Below are 22,994 nucleotides of genomic sequence, written 5' to 3'. Positions count from 1 at the left end.
ACCTCTCCATCCATTCTGTATGACAGCCTTGCTGGATTAAATATCTTGGTTGCATGTTCTTTTCACTAGTACACTGAATCTGTCTTATGAGACCCTTTCTGGCTTGCCATGTCTCTTTGGATAAGTCTGATGTTATTTTGATGTTCCTCCCTCCTTATGTAAGAAGCTTGCTCTCCCTAGGTATTCTCAGGATAGAGTCTTTGGCTGTAAGATTTGCAAGCTTCAGTATTATATGTTGGGGTGTTGGTCTATTTTCATTGATTTTGGGAGGGGCCCTCTCTGCCTCTTGGACATAGATGCTTGTTTCCTTCCCCAGATTAGGTAAGTTCTCAGCTATGATTTGCTCAAATATGCCTTCTAGTCCTCTCTTTCCACCCCATTAGAGATCCCAATAATTCTGACATTGGAACATTTCATGGCATCATTAATGTACTTTCATGGGGTAGTAGGTACTTATCTCTGTTTTCCTGACCTTTCTTCCTTTCCATCAGCTTATCTTCTAGATCATTAATTCTGTCTTCTTCCTTATTTACCATAGTGCTAGAGTATCAACTTTAGACTTTAGACTCATAGCATTTTTTTTAGACTCATAGCATTTTTAAGTTCAGCCTGATTAGATCCCATTTCAGCCCTTAAAGATTCTATACTGTCACTATTGCTCTTTTCAATCCTCACTGTTGACTTTATGATTGCTACCCTGAAGTCTATTTCTGACATCTTGTTTATATGCATATCCATTAGATCTGTGCAGAGGACATTGTCTCAGGTGCTTTTCTTTGTTGAGAGCTCCTCCTCCTACTCATTCTGTCGAGGGATAGTTGAACAAATGAACAGAGTCCAAAATATTAGCCATGACCCAAGCAAAATAGACCCTGGAAAGAATACAAAGTGGTTGGAAGCTACCATAGATATGCAACAAAGCCAACATTATCCAAAACAATTTTTTAAAAATATGGCGGTGGGGAGTGGGGAGTGGGCAGAGAGATATTATACTCTCTCAGGGTGGACAATGCAGGGTGACCTGCCTGTTCCTGACTGATTTTTGGTCTGTGTTTTAGAAGACATTACTCTCCAAAATTGCAAAGAAATCAGAATTTATATATAATTGAATAAAATAAAAAATGGGCTAGTATGCAGCATAAATATACACAATGTTGCATGAAAAATTATTAGTTGAAAAGCAACTTAAAAACATAAGCTGGGGGGGCACCTGGGTGGCTCAGTGGGTTAAAGCCTCTGCCTTCGGCTCAGATCATGATCCCAGGCTCCTGGGATCGAGCCCCACATCGGGCTCTCTGCTCTGCGGGGAGCCTGCTTCCCTTCCTCTCTCTCTGCCTGCCTCACTGCCTACTTGTGATCTCTATCTGTCAAATAAATAAATAAAATCTTTAAAAAAAAATAAGCTGGGGGGTGCCTGGGTGGCTCAGTTGGTTAAGCAGTTGCCTTTGGCCCGGGTCATGATCCCAGGGTCCTAATCCACATTAGTCTCCCTGCTCAGTGGAGAGCGTGCTTCTCCCTTTCCCTCTGCCTGCCTCTCTGACTGCTTATGATCTCTCTCTCTATCTCTCTGCCAAATAAAAAATAATAATAATAAAATCTTAAACACACACACACACAAGTTGGGAAATAAGAATCTATTTGATACAGGAGCAGGGTTAAAAAAAAAGAATAAGAAAGTAAAAGAGAGATACAAAATTTTAGACTGAAATATAAGTGAGTTGTAAAGAAACAGTTGTAGCTCCATATTATTTTCACCTGGCGCTGGAGTTTTATAGTCCTGTAGGAAAGAGGCTTTTTCACTCACCTCTTCTTCCAGTCTGTCTTCTGGGGGAGGGGCCTGTTGTGGTGCTTCTCAGGCATCTTTGCCTGGCTAGAATTGTCCCACTCCTTGTCAGGGAGATGGGCTTAATGTGAGCTGGGTGACTGTGTGGCTTGTGTTCCCTGGGATATTTCCACTTGTCTTTAGAGAGTCAGAGCAAATATGGCTGTGCCAGAATCTCTGGCCCTAAGCCACAAGGTCAAGGTCCCCTTTCTTTAATAAACCCTCTAGGTCAAACTATCTCCATTTCTGCGTGTACCAAACTCCACAGACTTGCACTATTCCACCATTCTGCAGCTCTTCCAGGAGTCTTCCTGGGACCACAAGCAATTTTAACTGGTGCAATTGGTAGTAGCTGTGGGCTCATGTGTGCACCCTCTTCTGTAGCTCTCAGGTCACACCTGGTCCCCCCCCCCCCCAGTGTCCTTTTGAGGGTTATACTGCCCTGAGAGCTCTTGCCCTGTAATGGGCACAGCCTCTTTGTGTGCCAAACTGCGGAATCCCATGGTTTCCGGCCACTGCACCTCTGGGGTTGGGGGGAGGGGGTAGTAATGGGGACCCACGAGCATCTCTGCTCTTTCTGACTTTGCAATTGCTAGTGGCTGTGGGCCCACACATGTATCCTCTTCCTCTGCTTCCAGTGCACAGTGGGATACCACCCCAGTGTCATGGGCCACAACACCCTGAGAGCTGTTGCCCTGTCATGGGCAGAAGCCATTTTATAGCTCCCCAGGGATGCCTAATCCTCTGCATCTTCTAGTGTGCTTCTAGGGTGGTCAGGCAGAGGACACTCTCCCTACCAGCCTAGCTCATCATGGTTTATGGTGACTGGAGCTGAGAGTTCCTTGTGGGCTCGCTGACCATAGGCAGTCTCCCGCTCCACTGGTTAGGCACTCCATCGGTTCAGTTTCCCCCATTCTTTCTGTGTCTTCTGTGATCCTGAGACCACGAGGAATTGTGCACCTAGAAGTCTGCCCTATTCACCCCTGTACCCTTTTTAGAAAAGGGTGTCTTACTAGAACAGATTTCCAAGGATCCCGATTTTTTGCTCTGGTGTTATATCACTTTCTGGGGGCCATATTATGGAGGACCCTCCATCTATCTTCCAGTAATTTCCCTCTGGAGATTATTTTGCAAAAGATAGTCATTTTCCTGCTTGTAGAGATCCAGATAATTCTTCTTACATTTCAAGTTGAATTCATGGGTGTTTGGAATGGTTTGATAGGCTTTGATAAGGTCCCCTACTCTGCTGCCACCTTGCCACCCCTAATTTCCTGTTAGAATTCTTAAGCTTATATGCCTTTTCATGACCCTTCCTGTCATCAGACCTTAGGTTGACAACTTTCCTTTTGCTTTCCCAAAAGTATTATGCTAAATTCATCTTAGTGGTCTCTCTGAGGTCTATAGAATCAGGCCAGCTTTCTGCATGTGCTCACTCAGTGTCTGAAAATTATGTTATTTTCATCAGGAGCACACAAAAGAAGTTGTCATTGAGTGGTGTGTGTGTGTGTGTGTGTGTAGGGGAGAGAGGTTGAGACATGTATAGCCTTGGTGGTTTACATGGACCAGTCCCACTGACGAATTTGTGACTGAGTCATCACCCATGAATATGTCTTCTTTTTTTTTTTTTTTTGAATATGTCTTCTTGATGGAGTCTATGATGTAGTTAATAGAATCTTCATCTTTTCAAAGCCTTCAGAGCCTTCTACCAATCCTTTTCCACTCTCATTATGCAACTAATGAATCAATACTCTTGACTGGATGAGGGAGAACTAAGCCTCTTTGGCAACATCCCATATAGTTGGGGAAGCTGAGGGGTCATTGTGGGGGAAATCGTGGGTTGGTAAGATATTTCTTGTCCCTAAGCTGAGTGGTCTTGGTGGAGAAGGGATAGGAGTAGTCAACCTGTTCCCTTTACTCTCTCCAATGCACCCAAACTTGGTTTTGTCTTGTTGGTTTTGTTGTTGTTGTTGTTGTTTTGTTTTGTTTTATTTTCGTTATGTGGTGAAGCTTCTTTTCTGGACTTCTACAAACGTTCTCTTATCTGTAGATGATGGCCTAAGACAGTGTTTTGACCTGAACTGTAGCTGAAGCAGTTCTCAGGGCAGGGTCTATTGGCAGATCTGAGATAAAAGTATGCATTACCTGAAACTGAGGTCTGTAAAATTCCTTTTGTGTCTCTTGGCATTTGGTGCTGGATCTCCTATCTCCTACAGAAGCACTTGTGTGCATGATTCTTGATATGTAGGACAACAAAACAGGGATATTGATGTCACCATTTTTTTTTTTAAGATTCTATCTATCTATTTGGCAGACAGAGATCACAAGTAGGCAGAGAGGCAGGCAGAAAGAGAGGAGGAAGCAGGCTCCCCGCTGAGCCAAGAGCCTGACATGGGCCTCGATCGCAGGACCCTGGGATCATGACCCGAGCAGAAGGCAAAGGCTTCAACCCACTGAGCCACCCAGGCACCCCGATGTCACCATTTTTAAATGTAAAATTCCATAGCGATAAGTGCATCCACAATATTTTACAACAGTTACCACTGTGTATTTCTAGAGTTACTTCATCATCCCAAACAAAAACTCCATACTTATTAAAAGTAATTCAATTTAAATTGGAGCTACCCTATGACCCGCAATTGTACTACTGGGTATTTACCACCACGATACAGGTGTACTAAAAAGAAGGGCCATCTATACCCCAGTGTTCATAGCAGCAATGGCCACAGTCACCAAACTGTGGAAAGAGCCAAGATACCCTTCTATGGATGAATGGATAAAGAAGATATAGTCCATATATACAATGGAGTATTATGTCTCAATCAGAAAGGATGAATACTTAACTTTTGTATCAACATGGACGGGACTGGAGGAGACTATGCTGAGTGAAATAAATCAAGCAGAGAGAGTCAATTATCATATGGTCTCACTTACTTGCGGAGCATAAGGAATAACACAGAAGGCATTGGGTGAAGGAGAGGAGAGGGAGTTGGGGGAAATTGGAGGGGGAGGCGAACCATGAGAGACTGTCGACTCTGAGAAACAAATTGAGGGTTTTGGAGGGGCGGGGGTGGGGTTGGGTGAGACTGGTGGTGGGTATTAGGGAGGGCATGTATTGCATGGAGAACTGAGTGTGGTGCATAAACAATGAATTCTGGAACAGTGAAAAAATAAAATAAAGTTAAAAAAAAGAATAATTCTTCAAATTGGATAAAAATTAAACTATTTTGAAGGTACTCTTTTTTTTTTTTAAAGAATTTGTTTATTTATTTGACAGACAGAGATCACAAGTAGGCAGAGAGGCAGGCGGAGAGAGAGGGGGAAGCAGGCTCCCTGCCGAGCAGAGAGCCCGATGCGGGGCTCGATCCCAGGACCCTGGGATCATGACCCGAGCCGAAGGCAGAGGCTTTAACCCACTGAGACACCCAGGCACCCGAAGGTACTCTTGATAGAGATACCCAATGACCATTTACAAGGCAACATTTATAAAGACTATGATGACAGCCTACTTTGGACTCTTGAACAACTTGTAAGTAGCTGATAGTCCAAATAAGGTCTTTTCCCACCTTAGCTAAGTAAAACTGAGAACCTGTATTAGTACTGTTAAATAAGATTCTTTTGTGGCCCGGTAGTCTAAGACTAGAGAATGGAGGAAGATTAATGAATGAGTGTTTGCAAGGGACTTTTAGAAAAGTTTGTATCAAAATATCTCATTTCTAGATTGTCAAATAATTCAGTTTCAGTTCATCTTACAGAGCAGGGAAGGAAGATATTTTCATAATGTCAGCAGTATATATCAGACATATGAACTCTGGTAAGATTCTCAGAGGATTTAAAAAATCAATTGTAGGGATTTTGGAGATATGTAGAAGTGTTGGGATATGAGAAGGAAAAAAAAAATCAAGTTTCTACCTAACTTAGGTTGTTAGGACAAGATACTCCAGTTGCATCATGTTCAAAATCATTTTGTATCCTACCAAGATCTGTTAAACTTAGAAGATGAAAAAAAATACATATTTTGGATTTTCTTATAGTTTTTTTATTTGTTTTTACCTTTCTTCCTGACCTTCTACCCAACCTGGGAAGAGAGAGTGTTAACATTTATACAAATTAGTGAATAAAGAAGAGGAAGGTGGTATTGTCTTTCTTTTGTTTAGATTCTGAGGAAAGAGAGAGTTTAAGTCATATTGACAGTGCTGAAATTTTAGTCACTCTTTGACTTGGATTTCAGAGGAGAAATGAAATTCACTCATTAGAGCAATATATTGTTCTTCCTTAAGGAAGATTGTTGAAAACATAGACACAATTGTCCAAGAATAGAAACATGTGTACCACTGACCCCAGGATACTCTATTGAGTCACTGTAACCTTTATTTTAACTGCTAAATTCTTCTTTCTGGAGAACACATCTCTGTTATCCAAGGCATAAAGAAGGCTGACGCATCCTTGTTAATGGGCCTTAATATTCATGATTTAGAGATTCAAGAGTCAGGATTGAAGTAGACTCAGTGCAAAAGTCAGAAGTTTTTCAATCTGACCTTTGCTTACTATTTGTGAATCATGAGGATCAGTATTTCATTTCATCTTCCCCAAGGCTGAAAACATGATTCACTTCATTTAGCAAATATTTATTGTGCTAAGTTAGATTCTAAGGGGATTATAGATGGGAAAATAGATGGGAATAAAAGAGGCAAAAGTTCTGACCCTCATAAATATCATATTTTTGGTAATGCCTTTGGTGTCACAATTGCTCAGCACTATGAGTAAAAATAAAACAAATAAATAAATAAATGAATGAATAAATGGTTCCTGCAGTACTATAAGAATAGTAAAATCTCTTCCCTTGGCTATATACAAAAGTAAGCTACTTAACTTTCTTGAACTTCTCTTGCCTATTGGAGAATTGGACTAAGTAGTGTTTCTACATCTTCTAAAATTAGTAAGAGAATTAAATGAAATTACTGTAATGAAGTACTTATGTCGTACTTGGCACTGTTACTTATTAGCTTTTTTTTTTTTTTTTTAAATATACTGTTTCTTTCTGCAACTACAAAGGAGACCAGGCTGAAGGGATGCAAATAATTTTTAGAATTTTTAAGGTTAATAAAAAGGATAACGGGTATGTTTCACCTGTTATATGGAAATGAGATAGTCAAATATTTTTTCAAGTTATTAGATTCCAGTTCATTAACATGACAGTGTACTATTAATTTCAGGTATACAATATAGTGATTCAAATATTTTTTGCTAAATATGTCATAAGTGGACATGTACCTGCACATGATTTGTTTAACTATATTAATTTTCAGTGATTTAAAGGACTTAGCAAGCCAAACTATATAAAATGGTGAGAGAAGCAGTTACTGGCAGGCACTAAAACACGCATATGGGGAGAAAGTAACTCCAATTATTAACTATGATTTATAGCAAAATGAAATTAAAAGTATAAATGAAATTTGTTTTCATCTGCACATCCACACCAAAATTTACAATGTTCAGTTTAACCATACTATTTAATATGGTCTATGTAGAGATTAACTTAACAAAATTACCAGGACGTGCAGCACAAAGATAAAATTGTTCTTTTTGTAAGAAATAATTGTTCTTTTTGTAAGAGGATGAAGAACTTTATACCTTTAATTAAGCTGCTTGGTAATTTTCCCCTACATCATCACTAATGACTTTTGACAGGTTTTATATATTGGTTAAAAACATAGCGGATGAGAGGCTTAACTCCTCCTTCCCCATGGAAAGGATATGTAGAATTGATACATTGAAGTCCCACATTCAAGTAATTTAAATGCATGCATTTGGGGGCTCAATGATCTGGCCCAATTTCTCTCCCTCCCTCCCTTCCTTCTTTCCTCCCTCCCTCTTTTCTTTCCTTACTTATTTATTTATTCCCAAACTGTTAAGGATCTTGTAATTGTAGGACAGATTTCCATGAACATGGCTCTAGCTCCTTCTCTCTTTCTCCTTGCTGAACCCACGGCGTAACTTCGCTTGCTAACTCTCGGTCATAATAGGAATTTGGACGCGGTCATTTCCGGTGAAGACTAGTTCAGGTCTCGCATCGCGAGACCGTGAGGCCGTGGGGGTAGTCAACGGTCGCTTCTGAGGTACTTTTCCATCTTTCAGAGAGGCAAGTAACCAAAAACAAAACAAAATGTGTAAATTATTACTAGGTCATTGCGCCTTAATCTTAAGAATAACATGTTGCTATTTTAGCTCTCAGCGATGATCAGACTTCTAAATAGGTTAATTTCGTAAAACACCGATGGTGTGTGTGAACTTTTTCTCTATTGACGCTCCTTCAGTCTTCTTTTTAGTTTTCCACTTAACATGCTATTTTTGTCAGGCTTTTACGTTTTTATATATTTCTTTTATGTATTTGATGTATTTTTTGGTTTCGTTTTCGTAACACCTATTTTGACTTTGAGTCTTAATGTTTGTCCGTCTCTTCTGTGGTTCAGTGCTGTTTAACTTGGACGCTTTTAAGATATTTCTCTTAATATTTTTCTTCTTTTCCATCTTTTCTTGTGATTTCTCTCATGTTTTTCATCTTGTTACTTTTGATTTTTGTTTGTATGCTTTTTCTATTAATATAATTTTGAATCTTTTTGTCTATTCATTTATTATGTTCATCTGTTCCATTTTTCTGTCTCCTGGTGTTTTTTGTTTTGTTTTGTTTTTGGTTTGTTTGTTTTTTAAATGGTTCTAAGTAATAGTATTGATCTTTGTTTCTTTCTGTTAAAGGCATTAGTCTTTTCATAAATTTGTCCTCTCCAGTTCTTGAGGTTTTTTTCCTTGTTTTCTTTTCACTCATTCTTTCCCTAGTTCTATCTTTAGGGAAAGAGTTCTTCACAGATAGAAATTTTGCCTTGTATCTCTGTATTGTTCAGACTGTATGTGCGGACTCTCTCATCTCTATTTCTTAGTCCCTAGGCAATATAATCTTTTTATATCCTCTCTCCTGGAATGTCTTTGACTTTAAGCTTTCTTATGCTTCCTTCCTGCCCCTAATTTCCTCTTCTGACTTTCTTTCCTTCCTTTCATTTCTTTTTCTGAGTCTTTTGTGTTGTCATTTTCTTTGTCATGATGTCTTTGTTTCTTCATTGGTGCTTTTAAAAAATGCCTTGTTGGGTTTCTGTTGCCGTGTATATTTGTTTCTGTCTAGTGTTGCTACCCTTTCATCCCTTAAATCTCTCTCATGTTTATCCATATATTCATTTCTATCATCGTTTATTTATGCTTTTCTCATTATGTAAGTAAATATTATTTGCCTTGCTTTTTCTTTTACGTTCTCTCTGGTTTTCCCCTTCCTTTTCTTATATACCCTTTCTCTCTTATTGCCTCTACTTTTTTTTCTCCTTTAAACTCTCATTAAACTCACCTCTTTCTTCCCATGCACTACCTTTTACTTATGTATTTTCTCATTTTGCATCTTCAGTTTGAGACTTGCTAGATTTTCTGAACCTTTATAATGGATGTTTCATGAAAGTCCAGAGACTCTTTTGTTTACTGTTATATTCCAAAATACAGTAACAAATGCATTACGTTCTGCCTTTTCTAACTTTCAGTACTGCATTTCTTCATATCTGATTGATACCTCTTTTAGCTATTTCTGTGGTTTGTGTTTGTCTTATTTTTCTCCTCACGCTAGTTCTTTGTTGCAGCAGGTTGTGAAATGTACTGCTATAGGTGCCTTGCATATTTTTTTTCTTTCTTTCACTCTGTATTTCCATTTTCTGTCCCTGAGTTTCTCTGTTTTATGTCTTTTCTTTTTCCCCCCTCTGATTCCCACTTTCTCTTATTTTCTAATCTTTAGTGTTTCCTTCCCAAATTTACCCTACTCTACAGAACTTCAGGATCATTTTCTCATTTGCTGCTATGTTATCACTGAAACTCTCTTCTTGTTTCAGTTTTGTTTTGTTTTCCTTTGCTCTTGGTCATTTTCCTTTTTTTTTTTTTTATAATTATTCATTTTTTCATTCTTTTTATTTTCATGTTTTCAAAGTATTTCACCCTCCTGATCTGGCAGTTAGTGTTGTCCATTTCACTAGAGATTATATATACTTGGTGATGGTCTTTCTTCATCTGCTTCCGTGTATTATTAAGGGGAAAAAAATTAAAATATAGCTGTGAGGGTCAGGAGCACCTTAAATGCTTTTCTTGTTTATCTCTCTTTTTAAAAGATTTCATTTATTTATGCATGGGCAGGGGTTGGGTGCAGAGAGAAAGGGGGATACTGACTCCCTGCTGAGCAGGACCCTGGAATTGCCACTTGAGCCAAATGCAGATACTTAACAGAAGGAGCCACCCAGGCACCCCTTGTTTATCTGTTTCTGATCTTTATCTTCCTCCTTTATTCAGCTTCTTAAATCTTAGTAGACAGAATTATAAACTCGATTTCTTTGATTTTAATTTTTTTTTTTTTGTACTTTACAGGACTTAATGTGAAAATGGCTGAGGAAGACTCATCATCATCTTCATCTGCTTCTGCCTCTCAGGAACAAGAACAGCTTAAAAACAGAAACTTGGTAGTTTTCTCTGTGGCTGCAGACCATCACACAGATGATTTGACTGAAGCCCCCGTGACTCTGTCTAGTTTTGCCAGTATCAAGCTTGGCACTGGGTCTGTCAAAAAACTAGTAATCAAAAACTTTAAAGGTAACATAATGATCATTTGATTAAGATTTCAGTTTTAACTCCTCATACCCTGTTGCTGCTTTTCTATTTTAAATTCGGAGAAATACAGTTATATTTTCTGTGGCACAGTTAATTTTTACAAGATTTAGGAACATTATTTTTGCATTCTGAAGCCCTGAGTCCCAGCCATGATATAACTACAGAGTAACATTTGCCCTTTCGAAGACCACTCCATGGTTCATTTCTTTGTTTCCCTCTAAACTACATTTTAAGTTCTCTGTTTGACTTTGAAATACCTTTCTCAACTGTGACAACTTTGTAGATTATATTGTGTCCTGTCTTCTCAGTGAGTGGATCTTTCATATAACCGAAAAGTGATCTCACATAGATAGTAAAAAGGCAACAATTTAAATTTCTGATAATTTATAGAGTGTTGGTGAAAAAGTATGCACTTGGATATAAACAATGAAATCATAAGAAAATCCATTCCTCAGAGTAGATGCATTTTAGCATTTAAAAAATTCTGAGGGGACACCTGGGTGGCTCAGTTTGTTGGGCCGCTGCCTTCGGCTCAGGTCATGATCCTGGGGTCCTGGGATCGAGTCCTGCATCGGGCTCCTTGCTCGGTGGGGAGCCTGCTTCTTTCACTGCCTCTGCCTGCCTCTCTGCCTGCTTGTGTGTACTGTCTCTCTCTCTCGGGCAAATAAATAAAATATTTTAAAAAATTCTGAGGAAATATTAATATAAAAAATTAGAAACAACAGAATTATTGAATCAATTCATTTGTAAAATGAAATCCATATGTGGGTATGTTTGAATTTTAAAAACCAACATTTTTGGTACCAACATTTGGTATATTTTAAAAACCAACATTTTTTGTATTTTAAAAACCAACATTTGCTTGCTCATTTTTAGCTTACAGAGTGTAAAGGACATATGCCAATCTCATGATATCTTTAATTACCAGGAACCAATTTAACATTCTCTATTTTAATTAATATTTTTTAATAACTCCTACATTCAGTTCTTTCCTGCACAAGTACTGCTCTTCATTGTAAGTAAAACTTCAAATATCACAAAATTTCTATTTAACATGCCAAATTTTCTTTTAAAATCAATATTTTTAACATTTTCCCCTCTGATTTTTCCCTTTGTTTTTTATCCAGAACCTAGTGTGTGCTGGATTTATTATGCAGAAGTTTGACGATAGATTGTTGAAGTGTAAAAAGCATTCCTTAAGAACTAAATAATATTTCAAATAACATGAGTTTTGGGAGTTCATGTTATAGTCATGCATTATTGAATGATTGATGATTTGAAATTCCAGTATTTTTTAATATATTTTAGTATTTTATAGGATAAATGTTAGTGACTGGAACGTCCTGGTCTATGCATATTGGTTTTTTTTAGTCAGTATTAATAATTATTTATTCGTTTATTTTATTTGACAGAGATCACAAGTAGGCAAAGAGGCAGGCAGGTAGAGAGGTGGGGAAGCAGGCTCCCTGCTGAGCAGAGAGACCTATGTGGGGCTCCATCCCAGGACCCTGAGATCATGACCTGAGCTGAAGGCAGAGGCTTAACCCACTGAGCCTCCCAGGTGCCTCTCAATATTAGTAATTTATTTAATTTGTATTTTCATACTTAGAGCTTAGCTATATTGAATATCTTATAATTTTTTGACTAATTCCATATTCCTACATGAAGGATATAAAAAATATGCCATTCTGTTTCAGATTTTACAACACTAAAAATAAATTTAGAATATATTTTGGTGCAGTGAGATGGACCATTGCAATATTTCTCTTGATCATCATTATCAAATATATGACATTCAATATTTTTTCATGACTTTTTTATATAAACACATGGATTTGAAGAAACACTTCATATTCCTTTTTTCATAGCATAATCAATAATGTTTTTCATGCTTTAAAAATCATTCCTTCAGGAATGTATAATAATAGTAAATTTATTGGGAGTGAGAGTGTGAACGTGTTATAAAAAAAGAAACCCTAGGTGCCTGGATATCTCAGTCAGATGGGCGTTCAGCTGGTGATCTCAGCTCAGGTCCTGGTCTCAGTGTCTTCAGTTCAGGCCTCCATGCTGAAAGTGGAGCCTACTTAAAGAAAAGAAAGAAAGTAGAAAGAGAGAGAGAGAGAGGGAGAGGCGCACCTGGGTGGCTCAGTGGGTTAAAGCCTCTGCCTTCGGCTCAGGTCATGATCCCAGAGTCCTGCGATCAAGCCCCACATCAGGCTCTCTGCTCAGCAGGGAGCCTGCTTCCTCCTCTCTCTCTCTCTGCCTGCCTCTGTGCCTACTTGTGATCTCTGTCAAATAAATAAATAAATACATAAATACATAAATAAAAAGAGAAGAGAGAGAGAGAGAAAGAAGGAAAGAGACCTAATTTTGAAGTTGTTATTCTTTGCCTAACAAACCACCAAAGAATTTTGAAATAAAAATACTAATTTTCCTTAAAAATGCAAATTTCTGGTTTGATGTTTGCCTTCTAGGGTGGCCTAATTTATATGAAAATGTATGCATGTAATACATATATTATAAATTACATCTATATAGGATATATAGAGAATGTAAATATGTAATATGACACTTAACTATGTGCATAAATAGTTTCCCTTCCAAATCTTGGATTTTGGTGTTTTGCTGGCTCAGTTAATTTGTATTTAATTTTGTATTACTGTTTTTCTTATTGTAGATTCTCTTTATTAGGCTTTAACAACTTCTTAAGTAGAAATTTATGTTTAATTGGAACATTATTTTTGTCTAGTAATTTAAGCATGAAACTTTTAGAGTTTTTGTTGAGACTCTTTTCATTCTGTGCTTATATTTTTACTGAGGTGAAATTCACAAAGCATAAGATTAGACATTAACTGCTTTAAAGTGTACAGTTGTATACTTAGTAAATGACAATACTGCACAACTACCACCTCAGTCTAATCCTGAAACATTTTTTAAAGATTTTATTTATTTATTTGAGAGAGAGAATAGGGGGAGAGACAGAGTAAGAGGGACAAGCAGACTCCATACTGAGCATGGAACTTGACTTGGGGCTTGACTCAGGACTCAGAGATCATGACCTGAGCCAAAACCAATAGTCAGATGCTTAACTGACTGAGCAACCTGGATGCCCCCAATTCTGAACTAAATAATTTTAATCATTTTCATTTGATCAGTTTATTTTAATCACCCAAAGATGAAACCCCATAGTCATAAGCATTATCATTTTCCTGTCCATCCCTTTTCCCTTCCTTTCTGTCCTCTACCTGGCAGTCAGCAGTTTGCTTTCTGTCCCTGTGGATTTACATAGTCTGGATGTTTCATATAAATGAAATCATTATATAAGTGGCCTTTTCTGTCTACTTTCTTTCATGTAGTATAGTGCTTTTGAAGTTCAGTCATGGTGTGACATGTGTGAATGCTTCATTTTTATGGTTTAAATAAAATTCCATTGTATGGACATGTACCCTGCTTTGAACATTTACATATAAGATTCTGTATGAATGCCAGTATTTAGTTCTTTTGGATAGATACCAAGAAGAGAATTGTGGGATCATATGGTGATTTTATGTTTAATTAAAGAACTGCTAAACTTTTCCACATTGTCCACATAATTTTATATTCCTACCAGAAATGTGCAGGGATTCCAATTTCCCTGCATCCTGTCAAAAATTTGTTATATCCTCCTAGTAGGTGTGAAATGATATGTCATAGTTTTGACTCAAATGTATCTATTTACTTATTATGTTGAGCAACTTTTCGTAAGCTCCTTAGCCATTTGTATATATTCTTGAAAATGTCTGTTTAAATCCTTTGCCTAGTTATTAATTGGGTTTATTTTTTTTTGTAGATGAGTTGCAAAAGTTTTTTATTCTATATACTTGATACTTACCACTTATATGATTAGCAAATATTTTCTCATATGCTGAGGGTTGTGTTTTTGCTTTCTTGATTTTCCTTTGATACACAGAAATTTTACATTTTAACTTAATGAGCTCTCCAATAAATTATCTAATGTTCATACCTTAGGTGTCATGTATGAACCTATAGCAAGATCCAAGGTCATGAAGACTTACCCCTGTGTTTTCTACTGAAAGCCTTATAGATTATGCTTTCATATTTATATTTAGGCCTTTGATTTTGAATTATTTTTTGAATATATTAGGATATCAGTTTTTCTTCATTCTTTTGAATGTGTGTATCTTGTTGTCCTAGTACCACTTGTTGAACGGACTATTTTTACCCACTGAATGGTCTCAACATACGTGTTTAAAGTAAATTTGTCTTAAATGTATGATGATACTACATTTTATAGTATTTGACATTGTCCTCCAAATATTTTGCTCCATAATCTTGTGTTAATTTTTTAGATAAACCTCTGATACTAGAAAACTACACTGAAGGAACATGGCAAAAATTAAAAGAAGCTGTACATGCTATCCAGAACAATATCTCTGTTAAATATAGCTTGGAAGAACTCTATCAGGTATGTGTCATTTTTGAATGTAAGTACTCATTAATCATAATGGAGTCAGGATTTATATTAATAATTATATTCTATTTGCTTGGATCTTTTGTCATCATGCATTGTAATGGAATCCTTCATAGTTTATAATCATGCAGTTCAATTTCTGTATTTGTATCTGATGGATTTATTTAGCTACATTTATGCTGGGTACACTCTGCTTTTATGTATATATTCTCATTCTTCAAGTTATTATAATTCAGTTTAATTTAGCAGAGTCTTGTGTACATTTTTCTTATTTTAAAAAGAGTCTAGAAAAGCTTTTTGTTGAAATGGGAGAGAGATATAGTTTGATTTTTATTGTTAAGTGTCTCTTAACGTTTGTTTCCCTATTTCCTTTCACATATATTCCTCTGTTTTCTTTCCTAAATTACACATATAAATGAATTCATGTGGCATGTGTCTTTCTCTACCTGACTTTTTCACTCTCTAGCTCTATCCACATTGCTGCAAATGGCAAGATTTTTTTCCTTTCTCTACTTTTTCTTTTTTTTAAATTTTTTTGGATGACAATAATTTTCTATTATAAATATAACACTCTTCTTTATCCATGGCTATTTTTTATAATGCATCTATAAACAACAGAGTGCATGTACCCCTTTGAATCTGTATTTTTGTATCTCCTGGTTAATACTTAGGAGTGCAATTGCTAGATTATAGGTTAGTTCTATTTTTAACTTTTTAAGGACCCTCCATGCTGCCTTTCAGAGTGGTTGCACCAGTTTTGATTCCCACCAGCGGTCCAAGAGGACTCCCCTTTCTCCACATCCTTGCCAACCCCTGTTGTTTCTTTTGCTAATTTTAACCATCCTGACAGGTGTGAGGTGGTATCTCCTTGTGGTTTTGATCTGTATTCCCCTGATAATGAGTGATGTGCATATCTTTTCATGTTTCTGGAGCCATCTGCATATCTTCTTAGGAAAAGTGTCTATTCATGTCTTCCCATTTCTTCACTAGATTATTTGTTTTGGGGGCTTTGAGTTTGATAAGTTCCTTATAGATTTAAGTCCTAGTAGTTCATTTTTGCTTTTGTTTCCCTTGCCTCTGGAGACCTGTATAGTAAGAAGTTGTTGTGGCTGGGGTCAAAAAGGTTGCTACCTGGTTTTGATTGGTTTCCTGTTTCACATTTAGGTCTTTCATCAGTTTTGAATTCATCTTTGCTTATGGTGTAAGAAAGTACTCTAGTGTCATTCTTCTGCGCATGGCTGTCTAGTTTTCTCAATACCAGTTGTTGACACGACTTTTTTTCCATTGGATATTCTTTCCTGCTTTGGTGATGATTAGTTAGCCACAGAGTTATGGTCCTTTTGTAGGTTTTGTCTTCTGTTCCATTGATGTGTTTCTCTGTTTTTGTGACTATACCATACTGTTTTTTGTTTTGTTTTGTTTTGTAATACCCTATTGTCTTGATGACTATAGCTTTGTTAATATAGCTTGGAAACTGGAATCATGATGCCTCCAGTTTTGTTTATGTTTTTCAGAATTGCTTTTGATATTCAAGATCTTTTGTGGTTCCATATAAATTTTAGGATTGTTTCATCTCTGTGAAAAATGCTGGTGATGTTTTGATAGGGATTGCATTAAATGTCTAGATTGCTTTGGGTACTACAGACTTTTTTTTTTTTCTTGGTACTACAAATATTTTAACAAAGTTTATTCTTCCAATCCATGAATCTGGGTTGCTTTTCCATTTATTTGTGTCTTCTCCAGTTTCTTTCATAAGCGTTTATAGTTTTTGGAGTACATATCTTTAACTTCTTTTACTTCTTTGGTAATATACCTTACTGTTTTTGGTGCAATTGCAAATGGGATTGATTCCTTGATTTCTTTTTCTGCTGCTTCATTATTGGTGTAGGGAAATACAACAGATTTCTGTGCATTGATTTTATGTCCAGTGACTGCTGAATTTATGTATTACTTCTGGCAACTTTTGAGTGGAGTTTTGGGTTTTCTACTAGAGTATCATGTCATCTGCAAATAAAAAAACTTTGGCTTCTTCCTTGCTGTTTTGGATTGATTTCTTTCTTTCTTTCTTTCTTTCTTTCTCCTTTTTTCTTCCTCCCTTCCTTCCTCCCTCCCTCCTTCATTCCTTCCCTCCCTTTCTCTCTCTCTCTCTCTTTCTTTCTCTTCTATTTCTTTCTCTCTCTCTCTTTTTTTTTTTCTGTTTTTCTTGTCATATTGCTTCCAGTACTATGTTACATCCTTGTCTTGTTCTTGAGTGTAGAGGAAGGGCTCTCAGTTTTTCCCCATTGATAATGATAATAGTGGTGGGTCTTTTGTATATGGCCTTATCTTAATGTGTCAAGATGTGTTCCATCTACATCTATTTTGTTGAAGACTTGTTAAAGAGTGGATGCTGTATTTTATCAAATGCTCTTTCTGCATGAACTGAGAGGACCATATGATTCTAATCCTTTCCTTAATGGAAGGTGGTGTAAGCTGTTGATTGAACCACTTCTCCATCCCAGGAATAAATTCTACTTGGTAATACTGTATAATTCTTTTAATGTTCTGTTAAATTCAGTTTGCTAGTAACTTCTTGAGAAATTTTGCATCTGTGTTCATTAGGGATATTAACCTGTAATTCTCCTTTTGCATGAGGTCTTTGGTTTTGAAATCAAAGTAATGCTGGTCTCTTAGAAGGAATTTGGAGGTTTTCCTTTTTCAAAAGAATAAGTATTACTTTTTCTTTAAGTATCTAGTAGAATTCCCTTATAGGCCATCTGGCTCTTGACTTTTGTTTGTTGGGAGATTGAATCAGGATTACTGATTCAATTTCTTTACTGGTTATGGATCTGTTCAAATTTTCTATTTCTTTTGGTTTCAGTTTTGGTAGTTTGTTCATTCCTTCCTTCCTTCCTTTCTCCTTTTTTAAAGATTTCATTTATTTATTTATCAGAGAGAGAGAGCACAAACAGATGGAGCACCAGACAGAGCAGGCAGAGGGAGAAACAAGCTCTCCACTAAGCAAGGAGCCTGATGTGGGACCCAATTCCAGGAGCCTGAGATTATGACCGGAGCTAAAGTCAGCCATTTAATTGACTGAGCCTCCCAGGGGTCCCAGTAGGGTGTATGTTTCTAGGAACTTGTCCATTTTTCCAGGTTGCCAAGCTTGTTGCCATATAATTTGCTCATAATATCTTATAATGTTTGTATTTTTGTGGTGTGGTTGTGTTCTCTCCCCTTTCATTCCTGATTTTATTTATTTGGGTCCTTTCTCTTTTCCTTTTGCTAAAACTGGCTAGAGTTTTATCAATTTTATTATTTATTTCGTAGAATCGGTTCTTAATTTCATTAATGTGTTCTGTCTTTTGTTGTTACTCTGTCATTTATTTCTGGCCTAATTTTATTTCCCTTCTTCTGATGCCTATATAGGCTTTATTTTCTCTTCCTTTTCTAGTTCCTTTTGGTATAAGTTTAGGTTCTGTATTTGAGGTAGGTCTCTTTTATGTTTCCCTCTTAGTACTGCCTTTGCTGCCTCCCAAAGGTTTTGTACTACCATGTTTTCTTTCATTTGCTTCCATGTACTTGTTTATTTCTTCTTGAATTTCCTAGTTGTTGGGGTGCCTGGTTGGCTCAGTTGTTTAAGTGTCTGACTCTTGATCTCAGCTCAGGTCATGATCTCAGTGTCATGAGTTTCAGCCCCATGTTGTACTTAGAAAGAATAAAAGCCATTGTTTGCCTGTTCGCTTTCTGCTTAGATGAGCTGTCCACTGCTGTGAGTGGGATGTTCAAGTCCCCTGATATTATGGTATTATTATCAATGCATTTGTTTATCTTTGTTATTAATTGATTTATGTATTTGGTTGTTCCCAAGTTGGGGCATATATATTTACCATTGTTGCATCTATTGATGGATAAGCCCCTAATTACATTATAATACCCAGCTTCATCTCCTCTTATAGTCTTTAAAAACTGGTTTGTCTGAAAAGAGTGTGGCTATTCTGGATCTCTTTTGAAGTCCATTTGCATCATAGGTAGTTCTCCATCCCCACCCTCACCTTCTATCTGCAGGTGTCTTTAGGTCTAAAATTAGTCCCTTGTAGACAGCACATAGATGAATCTTGGTTTCTGATTCTGATACCCTTGGTATCTGATTCTGAAACCATTTTTTTTAAATTAAATTTTTTATTTATTTTCAGCGTAACAGTATTCATTGTTTTTTCACCCCACCCAGTGCTCCATGCAATCCGTGCCCTCCCCAATACCCACCACCTGGTTCCCCCACCCTCCCACCCCCGCCCCTTCAAAACCCTCAGGTTGTTTTTCAGAGTCCATAGTCTCTCATGGTTCACCTCCCCTTCCCATTTCCCTCAACTCCCTTCTCCTCTCCATCTACCCTTGTCCTCTATATTATTTGTTATGCTCCACAAATAAGTGAAACCATGTGATACTTGACTTTCTCTGTTTGACTTATTTCACTCAGCATAATCTCTTCCAGTCCCTTCCATGTTGCTACAAAAGTTGGGTATTCGTCCTTTCTGATGGAGGCATAATACTCCATAGTGTATATGGACCACATCTTCCTTATCCATTCATCCGTTGAAGGGCATCTTGGTTCTTTCCACAGTTTGGCGACTGTGGACATTGCTGCTATAAACATTGGGGTACAGATGGCCCTTCTTTTCACTACATCTGTATCTTTGGGGTAAATACCCAGCAGTGCAATTGCAGGGTCCTAGGGAAGCTCTATTTTTAATTTCCTGAGGAATCTCCACACTGTTCTCCAAAGTGGCTGCACCAGTTTGCATTCCCACCAACAGTGTAAGAGGGTTCCCTTTCTCCACATCCTCTCCAACACACGTTGTTTCCTGTCTTGCTAATTTTGGCCATTCTAACTGGTGTAAGGTGGTATCTCAATGTGGTTTTGATTTGAATCTCCCTGATGGCTAGTGATGATGAACATTTTTTCGTGTGTCTGGTAGCCATTTGTATGTCCTCATTGGAGAAGTGTCTGTTCATATCTTCTCCCCATTTTTTAATATGATTATCTGTTTTGTGTGTGTTGAGTTTGAGGAGTTCTTTATAGATCCTGGATATCAACCTTTTATCTGTACTATCATTTGCAAATATCTTCTCCCATTCCCTGGGTTGCCTCTTTGTTTTGTTGACTGTTTCTTTTGCTATGCAGAAGCTTTTGATCTTGATGAAGTCCCCAAAGTTCATCTTTGCCTTTGTTTCCTTTGCCTTTGGAGACATATCTTGAAAGAAGTTGCTGTGGCTGATATCAAAGAGGTTACTCCCTATGTTCTCCTCGAGGATTCTGATGGATTCTTGTCTCACGTTGAGTCTTTTATCCATTTCTAGGTTATCATTGTGTACAGTGTAAGAGAATGGTCAAGTTTCATTCTTCTACATATAGCTGTCCAGTTTTCCCAGCACCATTTATTGAAGAGACTGTCTTTTTTCCACTGGATATTTTTTCCTGTTTTGTCAAAGATTATTTGACCATAGAGTTGAGGGTCCATATCTGGGCTCTCTACTCTGTTCCACTGGTCCATGTGTCTGTTTTTATGCCAGTACCATGCTGTCTTGGTGATCACAGCTTTGTAGTAAAGCTTGAAATCAGGTAACGGGATGCCGCCAGTTTTATTTTTGTTTTTCAACATTTCCTTAGCAATTCGGGGTCTCTTCTGATTCCATACAAATTTTAGTATTATTTGCTCCAGCTCTTTGAAAAACACTGGTGGAATTTTGATCGGAATGGCATTAAAAGTATAGATTGCGCTGGGCAGTATAGACATTTTAACGATGTTTATTCTTCCGATCCAAGAGCATGGAATGGTCTTCCATCTTTTTGTGTCTTCTTCAATTTCTTTTAGGAGTGTTCTGTAGTTCCTCGAGTACAGATCTTTCACCTCTTTGGTTAGGTTTATTCCGAGGTATCTTATGGTTCTTGGTGCTATAGTAAATGGAATCGATTGTCTAATTTGCCTTTCTGTGTTTTCATTGTTAGTGTATAAGAAAGCCACTGATTTCTGGACATTGACTTTGTATCCTGCTACATTACTGAATTGCTGTATGAGTTCTAGTAGTTCGGGGGTGGAATCTTTCGGGTTTTCCATATAAAGAATCATGTCATCTGCGAAGAGAGAGAGTTTGACTTCTTCCTTGCCAATTTGGATACCTTTTATTTCTCTTTGTTGTCTGATTGCTCTTGCTAGAACTTCTAATACTATGTTGAACAAGAGTGGTGAGAGTGGGCATCTTTGTCGTGTTCCTTATCTCAACGGGAAGGCTGTAAGCTTTTTCCCATTGAGGATGATATTTGCTGTGGGTTTTTCATAGATAGATTTGATGAAGTTCAGGAATGTTCCCTCTATCCCTATACTTTGAAGCGTTTTAATCAGGAACGGATGCTGGATTTTGTCAAAAGCTTTTTCTGCATCAATTGAGAGGATCATGTGGTTCTTCTCTCTTCTCGTATTGATTTGTGCTATCACATTGATTGATTTGCGAATGTTGAACCATCCTTGTAACCCAGGGATGAATCCCACCGGGTCATGGTGGATAATCTTTTTAATGTGCTGTTGGATCCTATTTGCTAGGATCTTGTTGAGAATCTTAGCATCCATATTCATCAGTGATATCGGTCTGAAATTCTCCTTTTTGGTAGGGTCATTGCCTGGTTTGGGAATCAGGGTAATGCTGGTTTCATAAAAAGAGTCTGGAAGTTTTCCTTCTGCTTCAATTTTTTGAAACAGCTTCAGGAGAATAGGTATTATTATTTCTTTGAAAGTTTGATAGAATTCCCCAGGGAATCTGTCAGGTCCTGGGCTCTTGTTTTTTGGGAGGTTTTTGATCACTGCTTCAATCTTGTTACTAGATATCGGTCTATTCAGGTTGTCAATTTCTTCCTGGTTCAATTTTGGGAGTTTATAGTTTTCCAGGAATGCATCCATTTCATGTAGGTTGCTTAGCTTACTGGCATATAACTGTTGATAATAGCTTCTGATGATTGTTTCTACTTCCTTGGTGTTAGTTGTGATCTCTCCCTTTTCATTCTTAATTTTATTAATTTGGGCTTTCTCTCTTTTCTTTTGGATTAGTGTGGCCAATGGTTTATCGATCTTACTGATGCTTTCAAAAAACCAGCTTCTAGTTTCATTGATACGTTCTACTGTATCTCTGGTTTCTACCTCATTGATCTCTGCTCTAATCTTGATTATTTCCCTTCTTACGTGTGGAGTTGGTTTGATTTGTTGTTGATTCTCTAGTTCTTTAAGGTGTAGAGACAGCTGGTGTATTCTGGATTTTTCAATTTTTTTGAGGGAGGCTTGGATGGCTATGTATTTCCCCCTTAGGACCGCCTTTGCTATATCCCATAGGTTTTGAACTGAAGTGTCTTCATTCTCATTGGTTTCCATAAATTGTTTAAGTTCTTCTTTGATCTCCTGGTTGATCCAAGCATTCTTAAGCAAGGTGGTCTTTAGCTTCCAGGTATTTGAGTTCCTTCTGAACTTTTCCTTGTGATTGAGCTCCAGTTTCAAAGCATTGTGATCTGAGAATATGCAGGGAATCATCTCAGTCTTTTGGTATCGGTTGAGCCCTGATTTGTGACCCAGCATGTGGTCTATTCTGGAGAAGTTTCCATGTGCACTTGAGAAGAATGAGTATTCTGTTGTTTTAGAGTGGAATGTTCTGTATATATCTATGAGGTCCATCTGGTCCAATGTGTCATTCAATGCTCTTATTTCTTTATTGATTTTCTGCTTCGATGATCTGTTTCTGAGAGAGGCGTGTTAAGATCTCCTACTATTAATGTATTCATATCAATATGACTCTTTATCTTGATTAACAGTTTTCTTATGTAATTGGCTGCTCCCATATTGGGGGCATAGATATTTACAATTGTTAGATCATCTTGGTGGATAGTCCCTTTAAGAATGATGTAGTGTCCTTCTGTATCTCTGACTACCATCTTTAGTTTAAAATCTAATTTATCTGATATGAGAATCGCTACCCCGGCCTTCTTTTGAGGCC

General features: G+C 37.3%; 1 protein-coding gene across 1 annotated transcript in view; it reads left to right on the top strand.

Moving 5' to 3' along the window:
- Positions 1 to 10,281: 10,281 nt before the first annotated feature.
- Positions 10,282 to 22,994, top strand: part of LOC308337759 (cullin-4B-like) — a gene marked incomplete at both ends in the record, with an annotated part of 96,411 nt that continues 83,698 nt past the window's right edge. Inside the window, 2 exons of the mRNA XM_080795941.1 lie at positions 10,282 to 10,489; positions 14,857 to 14,972. Of these exons, the coding sequence (XP_080652067.1) occupies positions 10,282 to 10,489; positions 14,857 to 14,972 (324 nt within the window). The remainder of the gene's footprint in view (positions 10,490 to 14,856; positions 14,973 to 22,994) is intronic.

Source organism: Martes martes (genome assembly GCF_963455335.1).
Source record: "Martes martes genome assembly, chromosome: Y".
In the NCBI taxonomy this organism is placed as follows: Eukaryota; Metazoa; Chordata; class Mammalia; order Carnivora; family Mustelidae; genus Martes; species Martes martes.
Note: the sequence above shows the minus strand (reverse complement) of the source record. Positions and strands in the feature narration are given on the sequence as shown.